The sequence below is a fragment of the Stegostoma tigrinum genome, chromosome 11, assembly GCF_030684315.1.
Source record: "Stegostoma tigrinum isolate sSteTig4 chromosome 11, sSteTig4.hap1, whole genome shotgun sequence".
Lineage (NCBI taxonomy): Eukaryota > Metazoa > Chordata > Chondrichthyes > Orectolobiformes > Stegostomatidae > Stegostoma > Stegostoma tigrinum.
This window is the reverse complement of record NC_081364.1, coordinates 1671353-1694052: the sequence shown is the minus strand read 5'-3', so window position 1 is coordinate 1694052 and position 22700 is coordinate 1671353. Positions and strand designations below refer to the sequence as shown.

Below are 22700 nucleotides of genomic sequence, written 5' to 3'. Positions count from 1 at the left end.
AAGGCTAACAGCAGATTGAATGGAAGTGCTCAACATGGAGAGGGTTTTCTCTCTGGATCAATTGAAACAAGCTGCCTCCTGTTGGAATGGTCAGTCTCCAGAGGGAGACTTTTTAAAGAAAAACAGCAAAAAGAGCCCTGGGTGGGGGCAGACGGGGAGAATTTTTAACCATGCAAGTGGCTGTGATCTGGAATGTGCTGCCTGAAAGGGGTTGGAAGCAGGTTCAACAGGAACCTTGGAGAAATAGTCACAAAGGACACATTGACTGATGGGGATATGGGGAGAGTGCAGAGGCGGTGCATTAATTGGAATTCCAGGGGTCACTTGAAAAATGTTTCATTCTGATTGGTAGGGAAAAATGATTTGCAGGAGATAGTAAGAACTGCTGATGTTGGAGTCAGGGATTACAGTGTGGAGCTGGAGGAACACAACTGGCCCGGGCAGCATCAGAGGAGCAGGAAAGGTGATGTTTTTGGTAGAGACCCTTCAGAAATGATTTGCTTGGGTTTGGGGGAAGTTAAAGTTTAAGCCTGAGGCTGTTCAGGGTGGATTGAGGACCATATCTTCAAGAAAGCTGTTCAGGTCTGAAATCAGAATTTCAGGACTGGTTCTGAGTCTTGACCTGGGACAAGAAAGTGACTGGAACCATTGGGGTCATAAGATACAGGAGCAGAATTAAGCCATCGTGCCTGTTGAATCATGGCTGGATCAGACAGGCTAAGGCTGGAATTAGGAAAGAGTTTGACAAATCAATCCACCCAACCCCTAGGTGGGGCACTGGACAACTTTGGGTGGGGGTGGGGGTGATTCCTGGACCCCTCCCAAACTGGGAAGATACCAATGTCTTTCCACTTAATTTACACACTGCCTGACTGAGCTGGAGGTGCTGTGTGTGATAGGGCAGTGTGGTGGGAGTTTACTGTATTTAACCCTGTGCTGTCCCTGTCCTGGGAGTGTTTGGGGTTAGTGTAGAGTGACCTTACTTTCTCTACAAAAGAGTAGAGCTGGCTAATGTGCCGATGCCAGTCAAAAACAACCTCCCTGCTATTCTAATCCCATTTTCCAGGACCTCTCCCATAGCCTTGTATGGCTTCGCATTGCAAATGCACATCTAAATCCCTCTTAGATATAGAGGGTTTCTGCCTGTCCACACATTTTACAGCCAGTGAGTTCAGGATTCCTGCCACTCATGTATCTGCTTTAAACCTCCTGCCCCTTAACACTTAAATGACCAGGGAAGGTTTTGGTTTATCCTTCCACCAAGGGGGATGTGTTTGTTCTTGCCTGTGTCCCTCAGTTTTATACATCTCCCCTAACACCAGTCTGCCCAATCTGTCTTTTCTACCTGAATGGTGGAGCAGACTCAAAGGGCCAAATGGCCTATACTGTTCCTATGTTCTATATTTCTATGGAACTGTGCAGCCCCCCAAGATAATGTCCTGGTAAACTTCCTCGTACCATCTTCAGTGCTATTGCATCCCTCCAGTAATGTGGATTCCAGAACTGCACACCATACTTGAGCTGTGGCCTGACCAACATTTTATACAGATCAAATATCACTTCAAACCGAAGGAACTACACTTGCTGTAAATCAGAAATGAAAACAGAAAATGGTGGAAAATCCCAGGTCTGGCTGCATCTGTGGAGAGAAAGCGGAGTTAACATTGTGGGCCCAGTGACCCTTTGGAACAGAATTTTCATTTGCAAACACAACACACTGATCAAACGTCCTACATTCCTGTTTAAATACAGGCTGCAAATAACTGACCCCTGTGAAATTCCACTGGACATAGATGTCCAGCCAGAAAGAACACCCATATTTCTTACGTAGCGACAGGAGTAGGGTGCTCAGCATTGAGACTGCTCTGTGCTCTGCCTATCAATGTGATCATGGCTGATCCAACATTCTTTAATATACTATCCTACCCTATCTCCACAATCCTGGATTTCCCTGACTGAAGAATTTGTTGATCTCAGCCTTAAATATACACAAGGAATCTGCCCCCTCAGCTGTGACAAGGGATTTCAATGGCCATCAATCCTCAAAGGGAAGTCCTCCTCATCTCAGTCTTCAATTAGCAGCCCTTTATCCTAAGACTGTGCCTTCTGGTCCTAGACCCTCCCATGAGGGAAACATCCTCTCCGCATTTACTGTCAAGCCCCTTTAGAATCTGATCTGTTTCATTGAGATGACCTCCCATTCTTCTAAACCCCAGTGAGCAGAGTCCTAACCTGTTTAACCTTTGCTCTTAAGGCAATCCCTCCATCTCAGGGATCATCCAGCAAACCTTCTGTGAACAGCATCTAATGAAATGTTACCTTTCCTGAATGAAAGGAACCCAAAACTCACTGTGCTCTGGATGTGCTCTCCCCAGCACCTTGTACAGTTGCAGTAAGATGTCTGTGCTCTTATACTCCAACCTCTTTCAAATAAGGGGCTAACATTCCATTACCCTTCCTGATTACCTGCTGTACCTGTGTGCTAGCTTTGTGTTTCATTCACAAGTTCCCCTGAGTCCCCTTGTGTTGCAGCTTCCTGTGTTTTTCTCATTTCAATAATACTCATTCTTTTGTTCTGCCATCCAAAATGAACAGCTTCAATTTTCCCACATTAAACGCCATTACCCACTTCCTTTATCCATTCCCTATCAATACCTCTGGAAACTGTTTGTGTCCCCTCTCAACCTGCCTTTCCACCTTTTTCTGTCATCTGCCAATTTGGCTATAGTGCATTCACTTTGTCTCTCCATTAATGTTGGAAACAGTTAGTCTCAATACTGGTCCTTGCAGAATTCCACTGGTCACACTATCCGTGTCAGATAAACAGCACTCAACCATCACCCCTGCTTCCTGCCATCCAGCCAATTCTGAATCCAATTAGTCAAATTTCCTTCCATCCCACAGACTCAGTATTTTGGTGTCAATCTCCCATGTGGTCCTTCTGAAAAGCCTTGCTGATCTCCAAGGAGACTACATCAGATATATTACTGTCTGGTCACCTGGGTGGAAAAATCAATCCAGTTGGTCAGAAATGACCACTCCCTAACAAAACCATTCTAATGTTGTTTAATGTTGGTGCCTCCAAATGCAGATTAATTCTGTCCCTCTGAATTGCTTCCAAAATTTCCCCATAGCCAAGATTTGATTGACTGGTCTGTAGTTTCCGGGTGTATCCCTTACTCTCCTTGAATAATGGTCACATTGTGTTTTTTTTCCGATGGGGTCAGTCAACGTAGAGAACGTCTTACTGTGTCTAACCCCGTGCTGTCCCTGTCCCAGGAATGTTTGGTGGTGAGTGGGGAGGAAAGACAGTATAGGAGGAACTTTACTCTGTATCTAACCCCGTGCTGTCCCTGTCCCAGGAATGTTTGTGTGGTGGTGAGTGGGGAGGAAAGACAGTATAGGAGGAGCTTTACTCTGTATCTAACCCCGTGCTGTCCCTGTCCTGGGAGTGTTTGGGGAACAATGGAAACTTGTTCCCTTCTCAGTGTTGTCCCCTTCCTGAAGAAAGTGTGGGGCAGTAATGATGTTTAGCCCTGCTTTCTTTGTATGATTGACCAGCCCGGGGTGCGCTCGCTGCTTCCCCTGCGATCAGGAGCTGAGCACGGGGGACTCCGCCAGCCCGGAGTGGGCATGCCAGCACTCGCACAGCGTTTTAATTCTCAAAGTGACATTCCCCATTGGAGGCGTCAGTCACTGACGTCTCCTGCCGCTGTGTGCGTTGCAGCGTTTTCTCCCACTGCTTAACTGATTTTTTTTTGCTGTAATTCAGGGTAGACCTTTATCTTCTGTCTCTTTGCACGCCCCCCCCCCCCGTTACCACAATCATCCTCACTCTGCTCCCGAACTATTTGTAATGATAATCAGAACATTTCACCTGTGCCCCCCCCCCCCCCCCCGAATCGCCCATCCCTAACGGTGTCGGTAGGAGGGGGCAGCGACATTACTGGGGGGAATCACGGTCTGGTTAAAGCCTCTAGCAACAACCTCCCAACAGACAGTGCGTGCTCAAAATCCACAATATGGTATTGCATCTGTCGGGGAATTCCTGTGATAACAGCAGCTCGGAGAATAGCCGAACAGAGACCGGCTCTGGCTCAACTCCATTGAAGCGCCTCCGTGCTGTTCCACTTCCGAGAGACCAGGAACTGTTTCAATGTCTTTGTTCACAGATGCACCGCAGGACACTGAGTAGGAAACACTCCCCGACCATTCTGTCAGAAATGCTCCATTTCTTACAGCAATCCCACCCGTTTTCTTAAAAAAGAGAGGAGCAGGGAAAGGGAATTGGAGAGAATCAGGCGGGAGCAGGCAAGGAAACACGGAGTAAAATATGAAACGCAGCAGAAAGTGACGAAGATGTTGGTCCGCGTTTACTCTAAGGATACGAATATATTCGGTAGAGATTTAGAAACTGTGCGCTGTCCTGACCGGTCACTGCGTGAGACACACTGCTTCAACCTAATCCTGACTTGTCACCTGTCCCTGTCCCCACCGTCCCACTGAATCCCGAATTCCATAAGGAATACTGCAGAGGTACTCGACACAGTAACGCCAGCGTCCGAACAGACCGCTCTGGAAATAATCAGGCTGATACTTCCGTTCAGAGAAACAGACGGGGGGTGGGGGTGTAAAACCGAGAGAAACAGTAAGACATAACTCTCAGGCAGTGAGGGGGAAGGAAAAATGTAGAGGGAGGGAAGGAGGGAGTGAAACAGGGGCAGAGAGAAGGAAAGCACAGAGAGGAGGAGAAGTGATCCGCGAGTCACCAGGACTTCCGACCCCAGCAGAATCACTGTCCAGATTTGAAATATTTTTGGAAATGAAACGTAACTGAGCGGCTGTTTAATTCTGAAACAGCTCGCACCGGGGAGCCTGCGGTGTCATTCTCAATGCTCTGAGTGAATGAGGTTTGCGATACAATCCTTCCCTGACCTTCAACACAATGGCCGCCCGCTCCATACTGACACAATCGAGCTCCTTGTTCCTACTGCAGCCTGACCTTTGTATGGGCCCTCCTTCAAATACCTGCAAATGTGCTGCAGTGTGGCTGTGTGGGAGGATCAGTGTGCCTGCACGGAGAAGTGTCTGTGAGTGTGTGTGTGTGTGTGTGTGTGTGTGTCTCTTGCTGTGAGAGAGCTCTGAAATCTCTTGATCTATAATCGCTTGAATCACATTGCTTTGCTGAGACACTGCCTGTGAGACTGGTGAGCAGAGGCGGGGGGGGGGGGGGTGCAATTTAGTCTGTGACATTACGCCTTTCCCTGCAGTAGCTACCCTCTGGGATATTACAGAAGTGACTGGGACGTCAGCTGGGTTCATGTGATCTACACTGCAGTGTACTTTTTTCTTCCTGATTTATACTGCACCTGGGTCACTTCGACGCATCTCTCTGAAAGAGGAGCACAAGGCCATTCGGCCCAATGTGTGGGTGCAGGTGGTCTGTGACTCCCATGTCATGGCACTGTTAGGCAGCTCACTTCCATACCCTGACCACTCCCTGTGTGATATCCTGCCCCTCCCCCCACCCCACATTGTGACCCCCAATACCCAGAGACTGCACCCCCCCCCACAACAAGGCGACCTGCACAGTGATCAACACCCCAGCGAGAATTCTCCAGGGAGCTAGTGTGTGCCCCCACCCCCCGCCCCGGGATGGGGTGCCCGTGCCTGACTGATAGTTTGGGGGAAGCTCCCTATGGGGAGACAGAAACCCCAGAGAATCTGACAACCAACCTGAATCAACCTTCGAAGGTTGCAGGAACAGCATCGCATATTCCACTTGGGAACCCTGCAGCCCAATGGTATCAATGTGGATTTCACAAGCTTCAAAATCTCCCCTCACCTAACCACATCCCAGCTCATCCCCTGCCTACCTAAATTGTCTTTCCTCACACCTATCCTCTCCTCCCACTTCAAGCCCCACCCCCATCTCCTACCCACTAACCTCATCCTGCCCCCTTGACCTGTCCTTCCTCCCTACCTCCCCACCTACACTCTCCTTTTACTGGCTCCATCTCCACCTCATTGACCAGTCTGTCTCCTCTCCACCTATTTTCTACTCTATCCATCTTCTATCCACCTCCCCCTGTCCCCCTATTTATTTCAGAACCCCCTTCCCCCCTCCCCATTTCTGAAGGGTCTAGGCCTGAAACGTCAGCTTTCCTGCCCCTCTGCTGCTTGGCCTGCTGAGTTCATCCAGCTCTACACCTTGTTATCTGGGATTCTCCAGCATCTGCAGTTCCTACTATCTCTCCCAGATGAAGCTGTTTGGTGTAGGGGTGGTGTGAGTGCTGAGGGAGTGGCTGTGTTTTGGATGAGATGTTACAGGAAGGCTCTGTGTTCCTTTTCTGTTGAATTCAGTTTCTGTCGGATTATTTTGGAAAAGCTGGGCAGTTATTCCTGTTCTCCTGACTAGTTGATCCCTCCGTTAGGGAACAAAACAGATCTTTTTCTGTGCCACATATCTCAATCCTGTTTGTGGGATCTTTATTAACCTCAAATCAGCTGTTGTATTTTCCATGTTACCACAGTGGTAATATTCCATTAGTTGGAAGCATAGTGAGATGTCTGAAGGTGAAAGGCACTGTATAAATGTAGAAGGGTCTCGGCCTGAAACGTCAGCTTTCCTGCCCGTCTGCTGCTTGGCCTGATGTGTTCATCCAGCTCCAACCTCGTTATGAATGTAAAAGATCTCTCTTTCCTTTTTTTTTTGTTCCCCCCGTTTTGAAGTCATTTAGAGGTCTTAGGCCCCTAGTTTCGATTACCCATTGATCATCCCCATGAGACCGTGAGACTACTTTTAGTTCATGTGCACAGCCTGGCCATGGGTTCTGGCCATTTTAGTGACTGGTATTAAGCGAGAACTTGAGTTTTTGGTTCAGGCTGATTGAAGGAGAGGATGTAATGAAAGTGACACAGAAAAGACAACCTGACAATTTTTTGGAATGTGGTGTGTGAGCAGCAAGGACCTGTGCTAGATGTTTTGGCACTGGGTTGGACAGGAGCAATAGGATTTAATTCAGTCTTTTTGCTTTCTAAATGGAAACAACTGCATCCATTTCCTAACCAGTTTTTTTTCTAGTAATTGTCTTTCAATGTGAGTAAATCTCTAATGGCTGCAGGATTGGATACACTGGATACTGTAAAGGCCTGATTATGAAATGGCTGTCCTAGCAACACAGAACAGCAGTCAGTTAATTTGATTTGTGTTTTTGCAGGAGTTGCTGTGAGTGGGATGGTTTCTCATCTTGGCACTGCCTGAACATCTGTTCTAGTTTGATTCTAATGAAGTAGTACAGTTGCTTGAGGCAGACAATAGCTCCTGGTTTGTGCTGGATTTGGTTTGACTCACTTGAGATTTGTCTGGTAACTACCAGGAGCTATGAGCAGCCTCCTTGGTTGCTATGGCATCTCCCTTGGAGATGTGTCCTTGTACTAAACTGATCAGGACTTGCTGATCACATACAGCCTGTTATCACCCATTCCTCAGTTTGCCTTACTCCCTGTGGTTCCCTCTTAATGGAGAGGGGTTCAATGGCCTGCTCCTGCCTCTGGTTAGGGAGTCCAAGACTTAGTGGCCACTGGGTAGATTTATCAATCGTTTCATCTGTCTACATGTCGGCCGATCCATTCCTCTGTATCCACCACTTCCTTCATTCTGCTCAGTGCCTGGGCCTTGAGCCCTGGAGTTTCCTTCTCATGCCTCTGCTTGTTGTTCCTGTAAAGCCTTCGCTACATGTTCCCTCTTTGACTAAGCCTTTGTTAGGCCTCCCAGCTGCTCCTTTCAATCAATGTTAATTCTTGTCTGGTTATATTTCCGTGTGGGGTGTTGGAGTGTGTTTTTACATAAAAGGCATAAATGTAAGCAAACACAATGTTATAGCATGTTGTAGCCAGGCCTACAATACAGGTCTGGTCTCCCCAAGGCAACTTGCTCATTCCAGCTATTAGACTAGTGAACTTTCTCTGATCGACTTCCAATACATTAACATCCTTCTGTGCAAGACTGGTCACCATACTTAAACACTACTGCAGTTGTGTCTCACCAATGCCCTGTATAACTGAAGCATAACAACCTAGTCTTCCATTTAATTCCTGTCACAAGCCATAATATTCTATCAGTTTTCCTGATTACTTGCACACTAACCTTCTCTGGTTCATGCACTAGGACACCCAGATCCCTCTGCAACCTCTGCCCATTTGGATAATTTGCTGCTTTTTGTAATTCTGCCTGCCTAAATGGACAATAGTGCACTTTTCATCGGTACTCAATTCGTCACATCTTTGCCCAATCAATGAACCTATCTACGAACCTTTACAGGATTGTTTTTTGTAACCCCTCCAAGACTCACTTTTCTACATTTCTTTGTCATCAGCAAAAGTACACCACAAAGGAGTCGGTTAGTTCAGTTGGCTGGACAGTTAGTTTGTGACGCAGTAGTGTCAACAGCATGGATGCAATTCCTGTCCCAGTCTGAGACACTCCCTCCTCAATCTCTCCCTTTGTCTGAGGCATGGTGACCCTCAGATTAAGCTAGCACTGTTCTCTTACACTCACCCTCTTGGGGCACAACCCTGAGATGACATCACCTTTACCCAACGCCACCATAAACCTTTAAGATCTGGCACCATATGAAGTGCCTTCTGGAAACCTACATATAGTACCTCCCACTGATTGTCCGTTATCTACAGCAGAAGATGCTTCTACAAATAACTGCACTAACTTAGTTAAATATGACTTCCCCTTGACAAGACCATGTTGGCTCTGCCTGATTACCTTGAACTTATCCAAGTGTCCAGTTATAATGTTGTTAATAAACTTTGCAACAAGAATAGATGTGATGCTAATTGGCTCATAGCTTCCTGCTTTCTGCCTCTATCCCTGTTTGAATAAGAGTTACATTAGCAATTTTCCAATATAAAAGGAATATTCCCTGAATCTAATGAGTGTTTTTGCAAAATTTAAAACTAATGCATTAACTATCTCTCTAGCTACTTAAGATCCTCAGATGAAACCCATCAGGACCTGAGGACTTTCACCTCATGTTTCCAATGGCTTACTACTTCCCTGGTAATTAGAATTTTGTTTAGTTCCTCCCCCTCTCTTTCAGTTATTTCTGGGGTGTTTGTTTCATCTCCGATGAAGACTGATGCAACGTGCCTGTTCAATTATTTGCCAAATCCTTTACCCCTACATTACTAATTCCCCAGACTCCTTTTCTATAGGACTGTCATCTACTTCATTAGCTGTTTGTTTTTGTTTAAATATCCGGCAAACATTTCCTGTCTTTATATACTTTTTGACTTTCTTTCTTGTTGTCTAATTTTTCCCTCACTAATAATCTTCAATTCTTTGCTTTTTCTATCCTGCTCAAACTGACTAATTCTCACCATCCTTGCAGAATGAAATTTATGGTCACTTGGTCTCAAACCAGATTGCTATTTCTAGATACTTTTAAAACAGAATTCAAATTTACAAGTGTGTCAAATTGGGATTTGAGCTCTTTTTCACAGATATTTAGCCCAGTCAAATCACCATTGCAGCATGGAATTTAGTTTTGTTCATTAATGGGACCTTGGTATTACCTAGAGTGGGACTAAGAGTCAACTATATTTCTGTGGGTCTGGAGTCCTATTTAGGCCAGACCAGGTAAGGATGGCAGTTTCCTTCCCTAAAGGACATTTGGCAGATGGGATCATTTGTAACAACATGGTCCCTATTAGGGGTTAGCTTTTATGTCCAGATCACCACTGACTTCAAATGCTGTGGTCTGCAGTGAAGAGATTGGAAGCCAGGTTCCCCAGAACAATGGTCAGGGATGCTCAATGACCCCACCACCCCACCCCTCTGCAGGCCCATGGTAAATGTCACCAGATTGGGTGGGGGCGCATTCAGCAAGGGTCAGTGCTGGGGGAGTGCCACCCGTGAAGTTTTCCTTTGTACAATTTGGCTGCTTTTTTTGACATTTAAGGGTAAGTACCTTTTTTAGATAGTACCTTTTTACTGTGTGTAAACGCCTGAAAAGATGGTGGCTCTGTGACTGGTGCTGGAATAATGCCTGTCTGTTGTCTTACGCCTGTTTATTTTCAGGTGGAATTGGCTGTCCCCGTGCCCCTGAAAGCGAAAACACTGAGCTGGCTGGTGACCCAGAGTCTGGTCAGGAAGATAAATCTGTATTGACTCCTCTCGTTGTCACAAACGGTTGTGTCAAAGAGCCAGTATCGGAGCGAGAGACATGGACACGACAGATGGATTTCATCATGTCCTGTGTAGGGTTTGCTGTGGGACTGGGTAATGTTTGGCGATTTCCCTACCTGTGTTATAAAAATGGTGGTGGTGAGTATGCTGTTGGAATGACGTTGTCTGGGACCGATCCCAATCTCAATCCTAATGAAACCACGTTATTTGTGCTGGAGAGGATTTGAGGATGTTGCTGGTCAGGGCGGATTTCTGTTACATAGTCCCCATGGGTACAGAGGATCCAAAGGGCTCGTTCCCTTTTGCAGAGGGGTCAATAAACACAAAGTGAAGGTTAGAAGGATTAGGAGGGATTTGAAGAATAATTTTCATCCTGAAGTAGCCAGTTCATGTGGAATTTGCTGAGAGGGTAACTGAGGCAGGGACCCTCCTGCTTGGACAGTGGATGGATGTGACATTCACTAATAATGACATAGATATCAAGTGGGGGGTGGGGGTGAGGGGGGTGGGTGAGGAAATTAGACTAGAAACATTTTGAAGCCAGTACAGCTTCGATGGGCTGAACGGTCTCCTCCTGTGTGCTGATGCTTTATTTCTGTCATTATTCCTCTGACTCATCGTGAATCAGTGTGAACAGGAAATGGGATACTGGATCATCTGAAAAATCCCTGTATTTACCCCCAGCAACTGTTAAAAATCACCTCCAGTGCCTGTGTGTGGGATGTCCAAAGATCAATGTGTGGGATGTCCAAAGATCAATGTGTTGGCCACTTGGGTAACAAAACCCAGGTATTTACTCATTCATGTCATGAGGGCATTGCTGGCTGGACCAGTATTTATTGCACATCCTTAATTGCCCTGGACAAGGTGGTTGTATTCTGCCTCCTTAAATGAAATTGCATGGCATTGGGGACTCTTAGTGTATTGAGATGACTAGAGAACTGGCTGATGGACAGCAAACGAAGAATAGGAATAAAAGTGGGTCATTTTCTGAGGGGCAGGCAGTGAGTCATGGGATACAGCAGGGCTCAGTGCTAGGACCCCAGCTGTTCACACTACTTGCTAATAATTCAGACATGGGAACTGCAAGTAATACTTCCACAAAGCTGGGTGGGAGGGTGGGCTGTGAGGAGGAAGCAGAGATGCTTCAGCATTCTGAGGAAGGGTCACCGGACCTGAAATGTTGTCTGATTTTTTTCTTAGATGCTGCCAGACCTGCTGAGTTTTTCCAGCTACTTCTGATTTTTGCTTCAGTCTGATTTGGAGGCTGTGTGAGTGGCTAAATGCAAGGTAGGTGCAGTATGACGTGGGTCAATGTGAGGCTATTCACTTTGGGACCAAAAAAATAGGAAGACCAATTTCATCTGAATGATTGATAGTTTGGTCAAGTGGGGGAGTGTGTGCAATGAGACCTGGGTGTCCTTGTGCAGCAGGCAGTGAGGAAGGTAAATGGTATGTTGACCTTCGTAGTGAGAGCATTTGAGTACAGGAGTAGAAATGCCTTGTTACAATTATACAGGGCCTTGGTGAGACCACACCTGGAATTTGTGTGCAGTTTTGAGCCTCCTTATCTGAGGAAGGATGTTTGTATGACAGAAGGAGTGCAGCAAAGTTTTCTAAGACTGGCCCTACCATCGCAGGAATCAATGTATGAAGAGAGACTGGATCAGTTAGGATTATATTCACTTGGAATTTATACGGAGGAAGGGAAATCTCAACCTGTAACAGGACTGGACAGGGTAAACACAAATAAGTTCCTAATGACTGGAGAGTCCAGATCCAGGGTCACAGTCTAAGGATAATGTGTAGTTCTGTTAGAACTGAGATGAACTGAATTAGATTTGTTGTCACGCGTACTCAGTGAAAAGTTTACAAGTCACGACCTGCAGCACATTTTGGATACAAAGGTGCCTGGGTACTGAATCTTGGTACAAAGCAGAAAAATGTTGAGCCTGTGGAATTTTATGCCACATAGCAGTTGAAGCCAACACATGAATGCTTTTAAAGAAGGAATTAGATGTAGTTCTTGGGGTTCAAGGGTATGGGAGAATATGGAAACAGAACTTTTTTTTTCATTCATTAGGCATGGGCATCATTGTCTAGACCATCATTTATTGCCCATCCCTAATTGACCAGAGGGCAGTTACAAATCAGCCAGGTTGCTGTGGTCAGGAGTCACATGTAGGCCAGACCAAGTAAAGATGGCAGATTTCCTTCCCTCAAGGGCACTAGCGCACCAGATGGGCTTTTACAACGACAGCTTCATGGCCACCATTAAACACTGAATAGCATCTGCAGTGGCAGGATTCGAACCCAGGTCCTCAGATCACTACCTGGGTCTCTGGATTGATAGCATTGAGTTAATAGCACTGAGCTATCACCTCTCCTGAGTCGGACAGATGGCCGTAAGCATAATGAATCAGGAAGCAGGCACAAAGGACCGAATGGCCTACTGCTGTAGGTCTGTTTCTGAGTAAGACAGAGGTGCAACATTTTTGGTGAATTTTTGTGATTCCTTATTTGTCCTTAAATTCTCCTGTCTCTCTGTACTGGACCCTCGTCAGTCTTTGTTTATTTAGGACATTGAGCGGTAATGTGGCCTCAAGGGCCATCCTAATACTATTAATGAATACTGCATTTCACCAGAAATGCCCCAGATTCATTTGTAAAGAGGTTTGGCTTTCGGCTGGCATTTCACAGTGATGTCAGAGTTGCTCAGCTCTCTGCTCAAGGGCAGGGCTAATCCATGGTCTCTGTCATGGAGGGAGTGAGGAGGCAGCTCTCAAATCACCCAGTGCTGGCCAAACTGGGGATCGACCCCAACCCTGTTGGGTTCCGCATTGGCTTTCCAGTCAACAAGGAGTTGGGAATTACCGTGACAACATGAACCTTTCCCACTTGGAGCTGTGGAACCTAATGTCAAAGACTCAATGTTATCTCCGGCACAGGGCTGACTATCGATCTCTCCTGGTTGAGCACCTGCTGTATTTTGAAAGGATTTGGAACTGTTGCTTGATCTGCTTGACCGTGTTCCAAAAGTGCCCACTAATCAAAGAACAAAGAACATTACAGCACAGGAACAGGCCCTTCGGCCCTCCAAGCCTGCACCGATCAAGATCCTCTATCTAAACCTGTCATCTATTTTCTAAGGGTCTGTGTCCATTTGCTCCCCACCCATCCATGTACCTGTCCAGATACATCTTAAAAGACACTAACGTGCCTGCGTCTGCCACCTCCACTGGCAACGCGTTCCAGGCACCCACCACCCTCTGTGTAAAGAACTTTCCACGCATATCTCCCTTAAACTTTCCTCCTCTCTCTTTGAACTCATGAGCCCTAGTAATTGAGTCCCCCACTCTGGGAGGGATAAAGCTTCTTGCTATCCACCTTGTCTATACCCCTAATGATTTTGTGGACCTCAGTCAGGCCCACCCACCACACCCCACCCCCCCACCAAATCTCCATCTTTCTGTGAAAACAATCCTAAACTACTCAACCTCTCTTCATAGCTAGCACCCTCCATACCAGGCAACATCCTGGTGAACCTCCTCTGTACCCTCTCCAAAGCATCTACATCCTTTTGGTAATGTGGCGACCAGAACTGTACACAATATTCCAAATGTGGCCGAACCAAAGTCCTATACAACTGTAACATTACCTGCCAACTCTTGTACTCAATACCCCGTCCAGTGAAGGAAAGCATGCCGTATGCCGCCTTGACCACCCTATTGACCTGTGTGGCCACCTTCAGGGAACAATGGACCTGAACACCCAGATCTCTCTGTTCATCAATTTTCCCTAGGACTTTTCCATTTACTGTATAGTTCGCCCTTGAATTTGAGCTTCCAAAATGCATCACCTCGCATTTTCCCGGATTGAACTCCATCTGCCATTTATTTGCCCAACTCTCCAGTCTATCTATATTCTGCTGTAATCTCTGACAATCCCCTTCACTATCTGCTACTCCACCAATCTTAGTGTCATCAGCAAACTTGCTGATCAGACCACCTACACCTTCCTCCAAATCATTTACATATATCACAAACAACAGTGGTCCCAGCACAGATCCCTGTGGAACACCACTGGCCAGAGGTCTCCAAATTGAGAAACCCCTTCCACTACTACTGTCTCCCAGACAATTCTCTATCCATCTAGCTAGCACACCCAGGACCCCATATGGCTTCACTTTCTCCATCAGCCTGCCACGGGGAACCTTATTAAATGCCTTACTGAAGTCCATGTATATGACATCTACAGCCTTTCCCTCAGCAATCAACTTTGTCACATCCTCAAAGAATTCTATTAAGTTGGTAAGACGTGACCTTCCCTGCACAAACCCATGTTGTCTATCACTGATAAGCCCATTTCTTCCAAATGGGAATAGATCCTATCCCTCAGTACCTTCTCCAGCAGTTTCCCTACCACTGACGTCAGGCTCACTGGTCGATAATTACCTGGATTATCCTTGCTGCCCTTCTTAAACAAGGAGACAACATTAGCAAGTCTCCAGTCCTCTGGGACCTCACCCATGTCTAAGGATGCTGCAAAGATAAAGTTAAGGCCCCAGCTATTTCGTCTCTCACTTCCCTCAATTAACCTGGGATAGATCCCATCCAGACCTGGGGTCTTATCCACCTTAATGCCTTTTAGGATCCCCAACACTTCCTCCCTCTTTATGCTGACTTGACCTGGAGTAAGCAAACATCTATCCCTAACCTCAACATCTGTCATGTCCCTCTCCTTGGTGAATACTGATGCAAAGTACTCGTTAAGAATGTCACCCCTTTTCTCTGACTCAACGCTCAACTCTTCCCCTTTGTCCTTAAGTGGCCAGTCCTTTCTCTAGTTACCCTCTTGCTCTTTATATGTGAATAAAAGGCTTTGGAATTTTCCTTAACCATGTATGCCAGCAATATCTCATGTCCCCTTTTAGCCCTCTTAATTCCTCGTTTCAGATTTGCCCCATATTCCCGATATTCGTCCAAAGCTTTGTCTGTCTTCAGTCGCCTAGACCTTATGTATGCTTCCTTTTTCCTCTTGGCTAGTCTCTCAATTTCACCTGTCATCCATGGATCCCTAATCTTGCCATTTCTATCCTTCATTTTCAGAGGAACATGTCTCTCCTGCACGCTCATCAGCCTCTCTTTAATAGCCTCCCACATATCAAATGTGGATTTACCTTCAAACAGTTTCTCCCAATCTACGCTCCTCAGATCCTGCTGAATTTTGGTATAGTTGACCTTCCCCCAGTTTAGAACTCTTCCTCTCGGACCACACTCTTCTTTGCCCACCAGCGAGGGAATGAAAGGATATGGGGAAAAGGTAGGAAAATGGAGTTGAGGGTTATTGGATCAGCCATGATCTCAAAGCAGTATGACAGACTGACTGGCCTATTTCTACTTCCTTGACCTTCAAGACTTGAACCCAGAGCTTCTGCCATAGAGGCAGGGACATTATCCAGACCTTCTGAAATAACATACATGAGGCCCTTTATACCTGCAGGATATCCTACAGCCAGTGAGATACTGGTTCAAGTGTCACAGTATAAGGTAGGAAACCCAGCAGCCAGCTCTATACAAAGCAAAATTCCATGAACAGCACCATGATAATGACTAGATTTCTTGGCTGGGAAGAAGTATTAGCGACGATGCCTTGGAAAATTCCCTGCTCTCCCTCAAATATTTGGACTCACTGTATCTGCTTGAGTCATACAGATGTACAGCATGGAAACAGGCTCTTTGGTCCAAATTGCCTGCATCTACCAGCTATCTCAAATGAATCTAGTCCTGTTTGGTCTGTTTCCATCTAAACCTTTCCTATCAATTAATGTGCCTAAATATTGTAACTGTACCTGCATCGACCACTTTCCCTGGCAGCTCGTTCTCACACCCACCACTCTGTGGAAAAAGTTATCCCTCAAGTTGCTTCTAAATCTTTCTCCCCTCTTCTTTTAAACCTATAGCTTCAAGTTGGACATGCACCCACCCCCACCCCACCCCAGGGGAAGACATTGTCTATTTACCATATTCATGCCTGTTACAATTTTATAAACCTCTCTCATGTCACCTCTCAGCCTCTGATGCTCCAGGGGATATAGTCCCAGCATATTCAGCCGCTCCCTGTGGCTCAAACCCTCCAACCCTGGCAACGTCCTTGTAAATCTTTTCTGAACCCTTTCTAGTTTCTTGACATCCTTCCTGTCGCTGGGAGACTGGGATTGCATGCAGCGTTCCAAGAGTGGCCTGAACAGTGCCTGTAGGGTGTAAAGTGACCTCCCAGCTCCTTTACTGAATGCACTGACCAATAAAGGCAAGCGTGCCACGTGCTGTCTTCTCTGTCCTATCTGCGACTCCACTTTCAAGGATCTGTGAACCCGTACTCTAAGGTCTCCGTTCAGCAACACTCCCCAGGACCTTCCCATTAAGTGTGTAAGTCCTGCCCTGATTTGCCTTTCCAAAATGCAGCACCTCACGTTTATCTAAATTAAACTCCATCTGCTGCTCCTCAACCCGTTGGCCCGTCTGATCAAGATCCTGTTGTACTGAGATAACCCACTTCAGAGTTAGAATTAGCTTTTTTGTCATATGTATGCAAATGAGTACACGTTGTCCTTGTTTAACTGGTACATGTACAAGAGAACACCAACCCCCCCCCCCCACCCCCAATCAACCCGACAATGAGTTCCTGTGATTGGAGCAGGGCTTGAACTCAACTTCTTGTCTCTCTCTCGACCGAGAACTCATAGTGCTCAATTCTCCGATCCCAACATTGCCCAAGGGGCTAATTCTTACCCATTTGATAGAATGTCACGCCAAAACAAGCTGACTGTGTCAGGAGTTGGGGGAAATTAACCACCACTTTGGACAATGAGTAAACACTGTGCCACCAACGGTGATGTCAAAGATTTGAGCAGAGCCAGCTTCCCACCATCTCCCCAAACTGGAGACCGTCAAGAGTGTTGTTACGATCTTTCCAAGCAATTATTGGAGGAGAGACAGGAGGTGAGTTATTGAAAGCTGGGAATGTGAAGTTTACAGATCAGCTACTACCTTGTTGAATGGCAGAACGTGCTTGAGGCCATTCGCCTGCATGATGGTATCCAGGGACTTCCTCTCCTCAGCTGTCACAGTGCAGCAGTTAGTTGCAGAATTCAGTCGCGAACACTGATGACTGAGCAGACCTCGAATAACATGGCAAGGAATTGTAGCTTCCTAAAAGTTACACTGAAACAGTCTGAGAATGAGTTTCTTTATATTATTTCATGTGATGAGAGCCTGTCCATCATTTTGCTGTCTGCCCTAGTGGCCCTTGAAGGTGGTGATGAGCTGCCTTCGTGAACTGCTGTAGTCCATGTGCTGTAGTAGACCCATGATGCCCATGGGGAGGAAATTTTGAGCAAGTGACAGTGAAGGAACAGTGGTATAGTTCCAAGTCCGGATGGCGAGCAGCTTGGAGGGGAACTTGCAGAGGGCAGTGTTCCTTGTATCTGCTGCTCTCTTCCTTCCAGATGGAAGTAGTCGTGGGTTTGGAAGGTGCTGTCTGAGGATCTTTGGTGAGTTTCTGCAGGGCATCTTGTAGATAGTACACACTGCTGCTACTGAATGTCGGTGGTGGAGGGAGTGGGATGCTTGTGGATGTGGTCCCAATCAAGCGGCTGCTTTGTCCTGGATGGTGTTGAGCTTCTTGAGTGTTGTTGGGGCTGCACCCATCCAGGCAAGTGGGGAGTATTCCATCACACTCCTGACCTGTGCCTTGTAGATGTTGAACAGGCTTTTGTTGAGTCAGGAGGGGAGTTACTCGTAACAGTATTCTTAGCTTCTCAATGGTTCAGGTAACTGGAAGTGAAAAGGATCTCCATGAAGAAAGTGGAGTCACAGTTAGACAGGATAGTGAAGAAGGTGAGTGGAGTTCCACAGGGCTCTGTCCTTGGGCCTCTACTGTTTGTAATTTTTATTACTGACTTGGACGAGGGAATTGAAGGATGGGTCAGCAAGTTTGCAGACGACACAAAGGTCGGAGGTGTCGTTGACAGTGTAGAGGACTGTTGTAGGCTGCAGCGGGACATTGACAGGATGCAGAGATGGGCTGAGAGGTGGCAGATGGAGTTCAACCTGGATAAATGCGAGGTGATGCATTTTGGAAGGTCGAATTTGAAAGCTGAGTACAGGATTAAGGATAGGATTCTTGGCAGCGTGGAGGAACAGAGGGATCTTGGTGTGCAGATACATAGATCCCTTAAAATGGCCACCCAAGTGGACAGGGTTGTTAAGAAAGCATATGGTGTTTTGGCTTTCATTAACAGGGGGATTGAGTTTAAGAGTCGTGAGATCTTGTTGCAGCTCTATAAAACTTTGGTTAGACCGCACTTGGAATACTGCGTCCAGTTCTGGGCGCCCTATTATAGGAACGATGTGGATGCTTTGGAGAGGGTTCAGAGGAGTTTTACCAGGATGCTGCCTGGACTGGAGGGCTTATCTTACGAAGAGAGGTTGACTGAGCTCGGTCTCTTTTCATTGGAGAAAAGGAGGAGGAGAGGGGACCTAATTGAGGTATACAAGATAATGAGAGGCATAGATAGAGTTGATAGCCAGAGACTATTTCCCAGGGCAGAAATGGCTAGCACGAGGGGTCATAGTTTTAAGCTGGTTGGTGGAAAGTATAGAGGGGATGTCAGAGGCAGGTTCTTTACGCAGAGAGTTGTGAGAGCATGGAATGCGTTGCCAGCAGCAGTTGTGGAAGCAAGGTCATTGGGGTCATTTAAGAGACTGCTGGACATGTATATGGTCACAGAAATTTGAGGGTGCATACATGAGGATCAATGGTCGGCACAACATTGTGGGCTGAAGGGCCTGTTCTGTGCTGTACTGTTCTATGTTCTATGTTCTATGTTCTAAGGCATTTGGTACGCTTGCCTCTATAGGTCAGTGCATTAAATATAGGTGTTGGAAGGTCATTTTTAGGCTGTACGAAACATCGTTGAAATACTGCGTTCAATACTGGTCTTCCTACTATAGGAAGAATGTTGTGAAACTGGAAAGGGTTCAGAAAAGATCGACAAAGATGTCACCAGGGTTGGAGGGTTTAAACTGCAGGGAGGGGCTGAATAGTCTGGGACTATTTTCCCTGGAGTGTCGGAGGCTGAAGGGTGACTTTAGAAAGCTCTAAAATCATGAGGGGCATTGATGGAGTACATAGAACATAGAACAATGCAGCGCAGAACAGGCCCTTCGGCCCTCGATGTTGTGCCGACCTGTGAACTAATCTAAGCCCCTCTCCCTACACTATCCCATCATTATCCATATGCTTATCCATGGACTGTTTAAATGCCCCTAATGTGGCTGAGTTAACTACATTGGCAGGCAGGGCAATCCACGCCCTTACCACTCTGAGTAAAGAACCTGCCTCTGACATCTGTCTTAAATCTATCACCCCTCAATTTGTAGCTGTGCCTCCTTGTACAAGCTGATGTCATCATCCTCGAAAAAAGATAATGTCTCTTCTCTAGGGTTGGGAATCCCAAACCAGAGGGCATAGGTTTAAAGCTAGAAGGGATCTAAGTGTGTCTTTTTTCAGAGAGTGGTGCTTGTATGGAGTGAGCTGCGAGAGGAAGTGGCGGAGGCTGGTATAGTTACAACACTTTTAAAAGGCACCTGGATGCGTCTATGAAGAGGACAGGTTGAGGGATATGGGCCAAACGCTGGCAAATGGGACCAGATTTTAGAATATCTGGTTGGTGTGGACAAGTTGGGCTGAAGGATCTGTTTCCACGCTGTGCAGCTCTGAATCTGAATGTGACATTGAGGCTGCTGGATTGTTTTAAAAACAAAACTGGTCCCTCGTTTCCAATAAAGGAAGGAAATCTACCGTTCTGACCCCAGACTCCACACTATCAGTAATTCTAAAAGAACAGCTTGGTACTGGCTGTACCTGGCAATGTTACCAATGTTGCCCACATGCTGAGAATGAACTCATCCATCTAAAAATCTGTGACCAGGTCATACTGACTGGCTAGCTGTTTGACTGTGTCATGGAGTCAAATGAGAATAAAGATTATGTTCCTGTGATTCAGGATCACAGGTTTTACAATATCTTAAAGTCAGATGTAATCAGACAGAAATAGGAGCTTGAAACAAGTCAGGGTTGATTTAACAAAACCATTTGTAAGTTTACTTTTTTAATCTTTGTGTTGAAGGCAATATAACAACTTCACATTGTCATGGTTCAAGGGAGGTAGTGACATGACAATGTCACTGAACTGGGCCACTGTGTGGGTGCTGAGGGGGCTGGGGGGAGAAGTGAGAGGCTGTTCTTGACATCAAGGTCACATGTGACTGAATGTGGCATCATGGAGCCCTGGCAAAGCCAGTCAATGGGTATTAGGAGCAAACTCGTTGTTGGGGGTCAATCATCTCAGCTCCAGGACATCTCTGCAGGAGTTCCCTAGGGTAGTGTTTCTGGCAAGTCTGAGTCCCCTACTCCTGTGGCAGGCTGTGTTGCTTGTTCTGATTACTGCTGGCACATCAGCCTGACCTTTGCTTGATTTGTAAAATTGGAACATCTCAATCTGGCTTTGGTCAGGAGAGGGGAAGTGTGGTGTTTTTTTAAGCTACCACATTTTTTGATCATCTGAAACCCGTCCATTAGCTCACTGTCTTACTCCGATATACTCAACAGGTACCTTGCCTCTGTAAACTATCTCCCAGATTCCACCTGTATTGGTGAATCAGAAATACTCGGCCCAACCATCTCCAGCTGCTTCATCGATGACCTTCCCTCCATCATAAGGTCAGAAGTGGGGATGTTCACTGTGCAATGTTCAGCACCAAGCGTGACTCCTCAGATACTGAAGCAGTCCGTGTTCACATGCAACAAGATCTGGACAATATCCAGGCTTGGGCTGACAAGTAACATTCATGCCACACAAATGCCCGGCATGGACCACTTCCAATAATTGACAATCTAAACATCAAGGGGAAGTAGTTAATGGCATTATTATCATCGACTCCCTTGCTCAATACCCTGGGAGTTTTCATTTGACCAGAAATTCAAATGGATTTGCCAACATAAACAGTGGCTACAAGAGCAGGTCAGAGATTGGTCTACCCAGTGACACACATCTTAAATGAAATCAAGAAAAGAAAACTGGAATACCATGGTCAACATCACTGGAGAGATTAAAGTTATCATTGTTGTGAGAAACTCATCTGGTTCACTCTCCCTCAGTAGGAAAGGAAGTCTGCTGACCTTACCTGGTCTGGCCTATATGTCCCTCTTCGTATGGTGTCTCTGATTTGGCTCCCCAGGCACTTTCCGAGGACAATCGGTTCATGGGCTTTATGGAATGGGCAACAAATCTCAGCTTTGCCAGTGATGTCCATGTTCCCTGAGGGAATCTTGTACCTCTGTCTGGGCTGTTGTGAATTGCCAAAGGTCACTGCCCAGTGAACTGGCATCTCTGAAGGAGGTGGAGAAATCTGTCACTCTCTTCCAACTTGTGGGCGTTCAGTGCCAGTGGGTAAGGTGGTTGGTTGGAGGTGGGTGGTTGCTGCTATCTGTCAGCTCCAGCTGTCAGTGTGTGTGTTCTTCATCTGTCCTATTTACATCTCCCTCTGTTTATTGCAAGTTTAAACTGTTAACTGCTAATCTTTGCTGAAACAATCACTTTCTGACTGTTTGGCTGCCAAGTTCTCAAGGTGACACTGAACCAGGCCTGGTTCAATCATGCATTGTTCTATCAATGACCTTTATTGTACAGTGCTCAGATCAAACACTCTGATATTTCCAGTGTGACACTGAAACAACACCTTGTGGATTGAATAGTCAGCGATATTGGTAATCTGTACCAACAGCAGCATTTGTAAGAGGATATTCCTGATTCTGCTGCAGTTGCACCAGAATATTGAGTTTCTTTAACCTTGTAAATTTCAGAAGTTTAGTAAATAGCTCGCCAGAGATAATTACTGCCCTGACCCTTAGACACCAGTCTGAGAGTCCCCTGCTCCTGTGGCAGGCAGTGTTGCTTGTTCTGATTACTGCTGGCACATCAGCCTGACCTTTGCCTAATTTGTAAGATTGGAACATCTCAATCTGGCTTTGGTCAGAGGGAGAGCGTGGTTTTTTATTTTTAAGCTATCACATTTTTTGATCATCTGAAACCCCTCCATTAGCTCACTGTCTTACTCCGATATACTCAACAGGTACCTTTCCTTTGTAAACCATCTCCCAGATTCCACCTGTATTGGTGAATTTGTGAGATTCCTTTTGAGGCCAGCCCTGCACTGTGGGAGACTGGGCTCTGGGTGAGATGTCAGCAGACTCTGGAACAGTGCGAACCAGGCTTGAGTGACCAGTGAGACAAGTGAGAAATGAAGGGCAAATATGAGAAGAGTTCTGTAATGACCAGTAGTACGCCTGGATGTCAGGGCCTGGTCTGTGCTCGGCTCTAGGGTTAGTGTGGCTTTCATTTCTCATTAACTTCAATATGGACTTCACCAAAAAT

General features: G+C 46.2%; 1 protein-coding gene across 2 annotated transcripts in view; it reads left to right on the top strand.

Annotated features, from left to right (window-relative positions):
* Positions 1–22700, top strand: part of LOC125460281 (sodium- and chloride-dependent creatine transporter 1-like) — a 105397-nt gene that overhangs the window by 1717 nt on the left and 80980 nt on the right. The window contains exons 1-2 of one of the 2 annotated variants that reach the window (XM_059649678.1): positions 9957–9975; positions 10094–10339. In XM_059649678.1, coding sequence (XP_059505661.1) covers positions 10252–10339 — 88 coding nt within the window. In that variant the 5' untranslated portion in view covers positions 9957–9975; positions 10094–10251. Of the gene's footprint in view, positions 1–9956; positions 9976–10093; positions 10340–22700 lie in introns of those variants that run through there. The other variant, XM_048547563.1, reaches the window with a different exon arrangement.